This window comes from Fonticula alba (genome assembly GCF_000388065.1).
Source record: "Fonticula alba strain ATCC 38817 unplaced genomic scaffold supercont2.2, whole genome shotgun sequence".
Taxonomy (NCBI): domain Eukaryota; order Rotosphaerida; family Fonticulaceae; genus Fonticula; species Fonticula alba.
In genome coordinates this window covers 3,658,210-3,668,011 of record NW_009242972.1, presented here as the reverse complement: position 1 = coordinate 3,668,011, position 9,802 = coordinate 3,658,210, and the positions used below count along the sequence as shown (strand labels likewise).

Genomic DNA, 9,802 nt, shown 5'->3' with positions numbered 1-9,802 from the left:
GCGTGCGTGCGTGCGTGCGTGCGTGCGTGCGTGCGTGCGTGCGTGCGTGCGTGCGTGCGTGCGTGCGTGCGTGCGTGCGTGCGTGCGTGCGTGCGGGTGTAAATGGCCAGGAGAATGCGAATGGGCAGCAGGGAAAAACATGCACTCAGACATATGGCAAGACGATGCACAGGGAGGCAGGCCAGTCGACCGGCCAGCAGAAGGCACGCCGCATGTGACATGTCCCGTCCATCGAGGGCGCACCCAGTTGAAGCCCACGCAGGAGATCATGCCGGACAGCATATCGCCGAGCATCGCCGGGAAAGAGGAGTTCCCCGGGAAGAAGGCAAAGAACTGCGGATGCTGCCAGTGTGTGACGCCGGGCATGATGTACTTCTGGAAGTCGGCGAAGATCTGGTCAAACGGCTCGCCGGTGGTCGGCGGCGAGGCCGGCAGCAGGGGCGCCAGGTAACCGGGCTCCACATCCGGGAGGACTGTGCACAAGGTTAGGCCGATGTCAAGAGGATGCGAAGAGCAGCCCCGGGGCCCGGAAATGGCGATCGAGCCGGGCTCCGGCCGGCGCGGGGGAGATGCGATAAGGTACCATCGAAGCGCTCCAGATTGGAGTAGTAATCGGCGATGTAGTCGACGATCTGGTGACCGTACTTGCGGAACTCCTCGGCGTTCATGGTGATGCCTCGGGAGAAGGAGCAAGAGTAGGAAGGGGGAGGAGGGAGAGCGAGGTGACGGGATGTGGGGGTGTGGATGGCCGCCCACTGGCAGGCAGCGAGGCCTCGAGAACAGGGCGGCCCTTGGCTCACGGGGGAGACATCCAGGCCACCAGCTGGGCCTGGAGCCGCCGGAGCACGAAGAAAGGCCATCCGGCATCAAGACGTCACTATGTGGCCACCGGAGAGGTCAAGATCAGAGAGCACTGGAGAGGCCAGTTGGTCCCCGGCCAAAGTGCCACCCGCTGGCGTGTCCGCTGACCACACGGCCCCCGAGAACCTCCGGGGTCGAGATGCTGAAAACTAGATGGCGCGTGGGGCCGGAGGGCCGGGGGGGGGGGGGGGGGGGTGCATGCGGCACACGGGCGCGAGCGCCAATGGATGATGTCAACCTGGCGCGATCAGACTAGACGGAGCGGCTCTCGGTGCCCGGCGAAATGCATGGGGAATAATCCCTCTCGGGAAAATTTGCGCGGGCATCCACGTAGTCCCGCCACCCGCGGCATGGGTCAGGCGGCCGGGGGGGGGGGGGGCAGCGGTAAATCCAACACGGCTGGATCGTCGCCAGGGAAAACGGCCAACCGCCTCGGTGCGACCCCCGCCCGATCATTGGAGCCAGAGCACCGCCGGTTGAAACACCCGGCCGGGGGCGCACACGCCGGCGGCCGAGCCGGAGCCATGGAAGAGATTCCCCCCGGCCAGCCGCCAGCGGCACCGGGCGCGCCAGGCAACCAACACATCAGAAGCCCGATCTTCGGTGATGTATTTCCAGAAGTGAATTTCCGTTCTGAAATCAAGTCACCTTCACGCCTGTGCTGATGATCCAGTCACGGGTATGATGCCAGTCACTTCAGCACCCGGCCCCTCGGTTCCCCAGGGCCAAACACCCTTGCCACGGACCACCCCCCGCCCGGTTCACACAACGCAATGATCATGCAGACCATCCTTCTGCCACCGGAGCAGTCGCCTGAGAAACGCGCAACCGAGCCGGTGTTAACTGCAACACGGGACTTTAATCGTGAGACTCAGATACTCCCAACGCTTGTCGCGGCCGCCCAGCCCCCCGGCCGGGGTGGGCCGCAAAGAAAGCCCGGGCGCCCAAAGAAAGAGACCCAAGTGCCGTCGCGGCGCGACCTCCCGATTGGCAAGAGGTCCGGCAGCCCGCCTCATTTCCCCCCTCCCCTCCCCCGCCCAACCCACACGCACACGCACACGCACCCAGAGGAACATACAAAATCCGCACCGCATCCCCACCTCCTCTCCCCCCTCCTCCCCCTTCGCCGCCCCCTGAGCCTCGTCTCCTCGCCCGCGCTCGCGCCCCCTCCCCCACACGCCCGCATGTCCCATGTGCAGATTCCGCCGGATTTGGCCCCGGCGGCCGACGCGGTCCCAGCCATGTATGCCAATACCGTTGGCCGGGTGTGGTTCGATGACGACATGAAGGCCATTGTCTGGAAGCGCGACTCGGGCCCCAATGACCCACCCACCCCGGAACCTACCCTCCCCGAGTGGCTGATCCTGCGTGTCGATGCGCTTGACAAATTCCGTGCGTGCCTCACTTGCTCTTACGGGGCCATCCCAGCTCCCTGTCGGTTGCCCATCGCCCCGGGTCTCCATGCATGGTTGTTTCCCTTGAGTGTGTTGCCCCTGGCTGACCTCCTCCCCTGCGCCTGACCCCCATCCGCCATGGCTGCCGGTGGATGTAGAGCGCTCCCGCAAGAATCCCCTCATCAACCTGGTTCCCTATCAAAATAGCTTTGTCACAGTGGTCCTGGCCAGCGGCGCCCAGCGGACCATCAGCCCAGCCACCAACCCCAACGAGAAGATCCTCCTCCGTGCCATTGGTCCTGACCCGGAGCAGTCGAAGACTCTCCTGCAAAATCTGATTGAGGTGCGTCGCTTTGGGACCCTTTGTCCTTCCTCCGCTCTCGACCAGGGGCTGACACCCGCCGGCTCGGGCATGCGACAGTTTGCCATGCGGAGAAAGGGCGCCATCGCTGCGACCGCCGCGGCGCCGCCCCCAACGTCGCCGCTGGTGGTGTCTGCAACGCTGGCCACGGCCGCACCTGCCGGACCCATGAAAGAACCTCCAGGCTGGGTTCTCAAGGAGCATGCACTCCGCCGGCACCCGGAGGTACGCGCATGATGTGCTTGACTCGCCGGCATTTCCCGCTGTCTTCCCAGCGTCTCCCGGCTCCGGGTCCTGCTCTAACCTCCGGTATATGGGGCTCGCACACGAACCAGGTGGCCGCCGCTTACAAGCTCCTGGTCATCGGGGGCAAAATGACCGACACCGAGTTCTGGTCCTCGCGAAGGGTATGTCCATGTTCCGATGTATGCTCGTGCTCCTCGGTCCCTCGTGGTGAAGTCCGCTCACCCTTTGCTGCTCTCGCGTCAGGATCTCCTCCGGTCGGCGGCCATCGCGCGTGACTTCGACCAGAAGCGCTCGGCCGCCCCCCAGCGTGTGGCCAACATCCAGGCAGCCTGGGGCCAGGATGAGGAGAGCGCCGCCTCGGCGCCGGCTGGCTCGAACAGTGGCACGACCGACGCCGGGACCGCGGTCCAGGGAACCGGGCCGACATTTGTCTTCACGCCGGCCCTGGTCCGGACCATTTTCGTCCAGTTCCCCCGAGTGCGACAGCTCCATGCGGCCAAGGTGCCACACGAGGTGCGTCGTGCTACTGCTGGAGCTTCCCCCTGCCTTCCCCCTCTCCCTCTCCCTCTCCCGGTCCTCCTCGGGGCTTTGTGGACCCCTGCTGACGTGCATGAATGTGGCACCAAATGTCAAGATCTCCGAGCAAGAGTTCTGGAAGAAGTTTGTCCTCGAACTGGAGGACTTCAACAGCGACCGGCCGATGTTCTTCCCCACGACGTCGGCGTCGGCCCTGCCGCGCGGGGGTGCCGCCTCGCTGCGGCTCTTTGACGGCGAGGACGCCGTGGTGGCTGCCGAGATTCTGGCCATGCGTGAGACCCCCCGCGTGGGGGCTCTGCGCCTGGTGGATCTGGAGTCCACGCGTGAAGACTTCGTGCATGTACGTGTGCCCAGATCACAAGCCGTGGCCTGCTGCCTCTTTCCCTCCCTTGCCGCTCCTTGCCACGCACGACTGGCTGCCCTGCTGACCCACCTGCTGCAGGACAATGTCATCGTCCAGACCGAGAGCGGGGAACGCCGGCAAGCGCTGGACATCGCACGGCGTTGCCACCGCCTGGCCTCGTCGGTCCTCTTTGGTGCCGACGTGACATCCATGTCCCCAGGACTGAAGGCTGTGGCGTCCAGCCGGAATCCCACAGACGCCCAGGCCCAACTGCGCCTTCGGGCCGGCTCGCAGCCCGGCCTGGCCCTTCCTCTGGAGAAGGCTCGGCAGTATGACCAGTACAATCGCCAGCTGTCGCAGCGCTTGTTGGACGCGTCGACGCGCTTGGTGGACTTGGAGCCTGCTGCTCCGCCTCAGCATGACTCCCTTCACATTGTCGACACGACGCGGTTCTTCGGCGGGGCGGCGAGCTTCCTGACCGAAACGCCGGCCTCAAGGCCGGCTGAAGCCCCTCCCGAGGCCGAACCTCCGGCCAAGCGTCTCCGCTCGGTTCGTCTCCCGCACTGCCTCGGTGGCCTATTCTTGTGTCCTGGGGCTTGGCTTGCCCTCGCCCTCCATCCATCTCTTCTTCTTCTTCCTCCCCTTCCTCCTCCTCTTCCTTTTCTCGCGCTCCACACTCTAACTCTGTCGCGGGCGGGGGCACGGTTGCCCGGCACAACAGCATGGGGATAGTCAAGTCGGCCCGGCAGGGCTTCTTCATAGCATGTCCACTTGGTCACCGTCTCTCTCGTCGGTGGTATGTCCCGAGCGCTTCGCCTGTTCTCCTGGATCGCATCTGCCCCCTCTCCTGGTTCTCACCTCTGTCACGCCCACACCAGGCATTCAGCCCATCCGGCACATCGCATCTCGCCGAAGAGCTCCGCTCCTCCGGCAAGCGTGTTCAGGAGATGGCCCGCTCGGCGTCCAACGCTGCCAGTGTGGCCGACAGTGCGTCACTCGCTCGCTCTCTCTCTCTCTCTCTCTCTCTCTCTCTTCATCTCTCCTCTTCCGCCACCGACTCGACCCAGCTTCTCTCATGCTCTATCCTCCTCCCACTCTCTGCCCCGCCTCTCCCTTCTCTCCCTCGCTCGCTTGACGTCTCCATTAGCCCGCCTGCCGAAGGTGGTCAACAACTCGCTTCACATCCACACCATGGTCACGAAGGAGCTGCTCAAGCATTACTGGACCGCCTTGCTGGCCGTGCAGAAGACTCCCCCCAAGACTTCGGCACACGAGCTTTCCGCCCAACGCCGTGCGTCTTGCCGCTGGCCTTGCCGCTGTCATGGGTGTTCCTTTCGGCACTTGGCCAGTCCGCTTCAATGATACTCCTGCCTCCTGTGACTGACCCTCCCTCGCCCCCCCCCCCTCGGGGTGACCTTTCTGTCTCAGTCACCACCCTGCAACATTCGCTGGCCAAGCAACATGCTGACCTGAAGGAGTTCAGCGATCGCGCTCGTCTGGACCTGCCTCCCTCACAGGCGGAGCTCGTAGCCAAGGTGCGTACTTGTGGTGCTTGAGCTCACTCTGTCGCTCTGCCCGGCCTCGTGCAGAGCAAGCACGGGGAGATTGCGCCTGTGTCTAGCCTCCCTCTCTGGTACCTCATGGTCACTGACTTGTGCCTGTCTTTCTTCTCCCGCGCTGGGATCTCTGCCACACACACACACACACACACACACATGCACAAACACACAGAACGTCGACTCCCTGTCCCTGATGATCGGCCAGGCCAACACAGCGGCCGAGCGGGCGATGCGCCGGCGGTGACCCCCCCCCCCTCCACATACACACGTCGCCATACTCTGGCACCTGACCAACCCCATATTGAGTGCCAACGCACGTGGCGACTGTTTTCCCACACTCCGGGTGTGCCCTCCAGCGCGGCGGGACTCAAAGCGCGCGCGTTGGAATAATGCTGTTTTATTCTAGTTCTTCTCACATCGGCCATTGACCCAGTCTGAGCACGACCATGAACGGGCCGCTAGCTCGGGGGGTGGCGAGGAGCAGAAGAGCGTGGGCGCGGGGGGGGGGGGGGGGGGGGGGGGGGGGGGGCTGGTCAGGGCGTTTCGTGTGCCAAAGGGAGAGAGCAAGGGGGAAGCGCAGGCAAAAGACCACACACTGGATCCCGGGTGCGGTGTGATGGAAGAATGGGCCCCGACCGGGTGGGGGGGGGGGGGGATCAGCCCCCTCCCAGACGAAACTCGGCGTCGCAAGTCAACGGAGTCCGGGGCCGGGCGGGCTCGCTCCTCGCAATGGCCGGCGGGGCCTTGGTCGATTGACATTGACTCGGATCTTGTGCATGTTCGCGCGGAGGCCGGCCACGCAGTCCATGCACCGTTCCTGGTGGGCTGCCCCATGCGCCGACATATTCGCGTGTGTCAAGGACCCAACCGGCGCGCGGGCCTTGACATGGAGACCCCTCTGCCCGGGAGGGGTGGGGCGCATCCCGGGCAGGAGGCTTGCCGACTCGTGGGGGAGACTGTGAGCTAGAGGGGGGGGGGGGGCGGAAGACACGGCCTGGCATGCTCCCCGGGCAGGGGGGTCAACGCATTACGTCGGTAGGCTGCGCAATGTATGCCATTCCCGCGGCTTGGCTCTCTCAAGATCATCCCCGGGTGGGAGTGAGGGGGGGGGGGCGGGACAGACAGGGATGGGGTGGGGGAATGTAAGCCGGAGCCACTCTCGGAATCGCACCCGGCCTCTTGAAGAGAGGCCATCAATACGCGTAGATCTAGACTTACACACAAGCCCCCTCCCCCTCCCCCTCCCCCCCCTCTTCCTCACCCAACATGACCGACTCTGCTGCTGCCCCCGCTGCCGCTCCGGCCATCTCCAAGAAGCAGGCCAAGGCCGCTGCCGCTGCCGCGGCCGCCGCCTCCGGCAAGAACGCCCCGCACCCGGTTTTCGGCGGCCCGATCGCCTCGCCCAACACCTGGATCACCTTCTCCGTGCGCCACTTCTTCGCCTATGACGAGAAGACTGCCGAGGAGCTGAAGGACATCGTCGAGGCCATCGAGGCCCATCTTGGTGCCGATGGCTTTGTCATGGGCGCCGAGGCCAAGCTCGGTGACAACGTCATGTTCGAGTGCCTGAACCGTATGCACCTCCCTTTTCCATTTGCCCGGGCACGGCCTCGCTCTCGGGCTTCCTGGCAGCTTGGCCGATGTCCTCCCCCGCGCATTATCTCGGCCCGCTTCGTCCCCTGACTCTAACCCCCCATGCTGCTGCTGCTGCTGCTGCTGCTGCTGCTCCTCTTCCTCCTCCTGCCACACCTCACCCACCAAGGCAACCCCAAGTTCGTGGAGAGCGTCAGCCAGGCCGACTTTGCCTACCCCAACCTGGCCAAGTGGTTCGCCTTCATGAAGGAGCAGCCCACCAACCCCGCGGCCACCAAGGTCATTGATCGGACCGTGTCGCTGCAGCAGCAGCGCGAGACCGCCAAGCAGCAGGCCTCCGCCAGCGGCGAGACCGCCTCCAAGGACCAGGGGTCCTTCGAGGTTGGCCTGCCGAATGTCGAGGCCGGTGTTGTGACCCGCTTCCCGCCTGAGCCCTCCGGCTACCTGCACATTGGTCACACCAAGGCCGCCCTGCTGAATGAGTACTTCGCCCGGCGCTACAATGGCCGGCTGATTGTCCGCTTCGACGACACCAACCCCTCCAAGGAGAAGGCCGAGTTCGAGGAGGCCATTCTCCACGACCTGGAGCTGCTGAAGATCAAGCCCGACACCGTCACCTGGACTTCCGATTCCTTCGAGATGCTGGAGACCTACTGCGTCCGCATGATCGAGGAGGGCCATGCCTACGTCGATGACACCGTCCAGGAGGTCATGCGCCAGCAGCGCATGGACGGCGTGGCTTCCGCCTGCCGCGACCAGTCGGTCGAGGAGAACCTCCGCCGCTGGGAGGAGATGAAGAAGGCCACCGACTTCGTGCGTCCATATGCTCCTCTCTTTGGCCAGGGCGCCGGAGGGGGGAGACCCCCCCCCCCCCGGCGCGCATCTGCTGACTTACACTTGTTCATGGTGCTGACCTCGAATCTTTCCTGCCACGCGACCCCCCTGTCCCGGTTGCCGATGTGCGCCCGCCAAACAGGGTAAGACCTGCTGCGTTCGCGCCAAGATGTCGGTTGACGCCCTGAACAAGGCCCTGCGCGACCCGGTCATCTACCGTGTGAACGAGGTTCCTCACGCCCGTACCGGCACCAAGTACAAGGTCTACCCCACCTACGACTTCGCCTGCCCGATCGTCGACTCCTACGAGGGGGTCACCCATGCTCTGCGTACCAATGAGTACCGCGATCGCAACGACCAGTACTACTGGTTCATCGACACCCTGAAGCTGCGCAAGCCCTTCATCTGGGACTACAGCCGCATGAACTTCATCCACACCCTGCTGTCCAAGCGCAAGCTCGCCTGGTTTGTGGACAACGGTGTTGTTCCCGGCTGGGATGATCCCCGCTTCCCGACCGTCCGTGGTACGTCCATACCCGTGTGCCATCCTGACGGCGTGGGCCTCCTCTGCCTCCTCGGGTGACAGTCGCGAGGCGGCCTCTCCCTCTTCTCCCCTTTTCTCGGATTGTCCGCCCTTCGCTGACTTCCCCCCCCCTCCACCGCCATCGCCACCGCCACCGCCACTGCCGCCACCCAGGTATCCTCCGTCGCGGCCTCACTGTCGAGACTCTCAAGGAGTACATCCTCATGCAGGGCGCCTCCAAGAACATCCTCCTGCTGGAGTGGAACAAGCTGTGGGCCCTCAACAAGAAGGCCATCGACCCGGTGGCTCCGCGCTTCACTGCCATCAATGTGGACGGTGCCGTGCCGCTGACCGTCCGTGGTCTGGACGCCGTGCCGGCCGTGCGCGACATCCCCAAGCACAAGAAGAACCCCGACGTCGGGACCAAGAAGCTGTTTGTCAGCTCGAATCTCCTGCTGGAGAGCGTCGACGCGGCCTCCCTCGTCGAGGGCGAGGAGGTCACCCTCATGGACCTGGGCAATGTCATCATCAAGTCCATCACCAAGGACGACGCTGGTGTCATCACCGCCATGGAGGGCGACTTCAACCCGGAGGGCGACTTCAAGAAGACCAAGAAGCTCACCTGGCTGTCCAAGGACAGCCCTCTGGCCACGGTCCAGCTCCAGGAGTTTGGCTACCTCATTACCAAGCCCAAGCTTGAGGACGAGGACAACTTCGAGGACTTCGTCAACCACGACTCCGTGTCCACGGTGTCTGCCTTCGCCAACGCCGAGAACATCGCCGACCTGAAGGTCGGGGACATCATCCAGTTTGAGCGTAAGGCCAACTTCATCGTGGACAAGGCGTCCGACGGTGAGTTTGTCTTCATCCTCATCCCTGACGGCCGCATGGAGAAGTAAGATGTCGGTGCTTGTGGGGGGGGGGGGGGTAAGGGGCCGGGTGTGATCGCGCGCCTCCCTCCGGCGCCCCTCCGCGGCATGTTTCCTTTCCTCTCCTGAGAATCGGCCTGCCCATTGAGAGTACCACAGGACAACCAGGGATGCATTTTGCGTGCCATGTGTGGTCACATTCCTCCCGGCTGCGCCGTATGTCGCGCCTCGTGGTTTGTTCACACTCATGAGCATGGATGTGGTCCTGCTCCTGTGTGGAGGGACTCCTCCCCCCCCCCCCCCCCTATGCACACCTGCCTCCCCTCCCACCCTACTGCGAATATAAATCTCCTCCACACACACACACGCACACACCCTTGCCTCGATTGTATTCGTTCTCCCCCCCCCCCCTCAGAGGGAGATTACCACTTGCAAGAGGAAAAGGCCTCATATTCGATCGACTGTATTGATGCATGCACAGGGCACCATGTAGGATTGTTTGGAGCGAAGGAGGGGAAGTGGAAGAGGGGACCGGACGCGCCCACAGATGTCCAGAGGAGAGGGGAGGTGGTGGGGGGGGGGGGGGGGGGGAGGGGGGAAGGGGGGGGGGGGGGGCCAAGGGGGGGAAAGCTAACGCGGGGGGGGGGGGGGGGGGGGGGAGGGGGGGGGGGGGGGGGGGGGG

The 9,802-nt window shown here is 64.4% G+C and overlaps 3 protein-coding genes across 3 annotated transcripts in view; 2 read left to right on the top strand and 1 right to left on the bottom strand.

Annotated features, from left to right (window-relative positions):
- H696_01755 (hypothetical protein) overlaps window positions 1-749 on the bottom strand; it is a 2,847-nt gene extending 2,098 nt beyond the window's left edge. The window contains exons 1-2 of the mRNA XM_009495665.1: window positions 584-749; window positions 244-473 (exon numbers count right to left, since the gene is read on the bottom strand). Coding sequence (XP_009493940.1) covers window positions 244-473; window positions 584-668 — 315 coding nt within the window. The 5' untranslated portion in view covers window positions 669-749. The remainder of the gene's footprint in view (window positions 1-243; window positions 474-583) is intronic.
- Window positions 750-1,961: 1,212 nt separating this feature from the next.
- Window positions 1,962-5,740, top strand: H696_01754 (hypothetical protein). The gene is made up of 12 exons (XM_009495664.1): window positions 1,962-2,253; window positions 2,414-2,598; window positions 2,677-2,841; window positions 2,952-3,023; window positions 3,106-3,375; window positions 3,497-3,739; window positions 3,842-4,291; window positions 4,464-4,538; window positions 4,621-4,729; window positions 4,890-5,033; window positions 5,171-5,277; window positions 5,474-5,740. Exons 1-12 carry the CDS (start codon window positions 2,046-2,048, stop codon window positions 5,543-5,545), a joined length of 2,100 nt encoding a protein of 699 aa, XP_009493939.1. The 5' UTR covers window positions 1,962-2,045; the 3' UTR covers window positions 5,546-5,740.
- Window positions 5,741-6,526: 786 nt separating this feature from the next.
- Window positions 6,527-9,186, top strand: H696_01753 (glutamyl-tRNA synthetase). Its single transcript, XM_009495663.1, has 4 exons — window positions 6,527-6,874; window positions 7,064-7,707; window positions 7,871-8,252; window positions 8,426-9,186. Exons 1-4 carry the CDS (start codon window positions 6,568-6,570, stop codon window positions 9,148-9,150), a joined length of 2,058 nt encoding a protein of 685 aa, XP_009493938.1. The 5' UTR covers window positions 6,527-6,567; the 3' UTR covers window positions 9,151-9,186.
- Window positions 9,187-9,802: the final 616 nt, after the last annotated feature.

Bases quoted from the DNA above. Each gene is read 5' to 3' on its own strand.
- H696_01753 (XM_009495663.1), top strand. From the start codon at position 6,568: ATGACCGACTCTGCTGCTGCCCCCGCTGCCGCTCCGGCCATCTCCAAG. The intron at 7,708-7,870 runs GTGCGTCCATAT...CCCGCCAAACAG, and splicing joins TGAAGAAGGCCACCGACTTC to GGTAAGACCTGCTGCGTTCG. The intron at 8,253-8,425 runs GTACGTCCATAC...GCCGCCACCCAG, and splicing joins CCGCTTCCCGACCGTCCGTG to GTATCCTCCGTCGCGGCCTC.
- H696_01754 (XM_009495664.1), top strand. From the start codon at position 2,046: ATGTCCCATGTGCAGATTCCGCCGGATTTGGCCCCGGCGGCCGACGCG. The intron at 4,292-4,463 runs GTTCGTCTCCCG...CCGGCACAACAG, and splicing joins CGGCCAAGCGTCTCCGCTCG to CATGGGGATAGTCAAGTCGG. The intron at 5,278-5,473 runs GTGCGTACTTGT...ACAAACACACAG, and splicing joins AGGCGGAGCTCGTAGCCAAG to AACGTCGACTCCCTGTCCCT.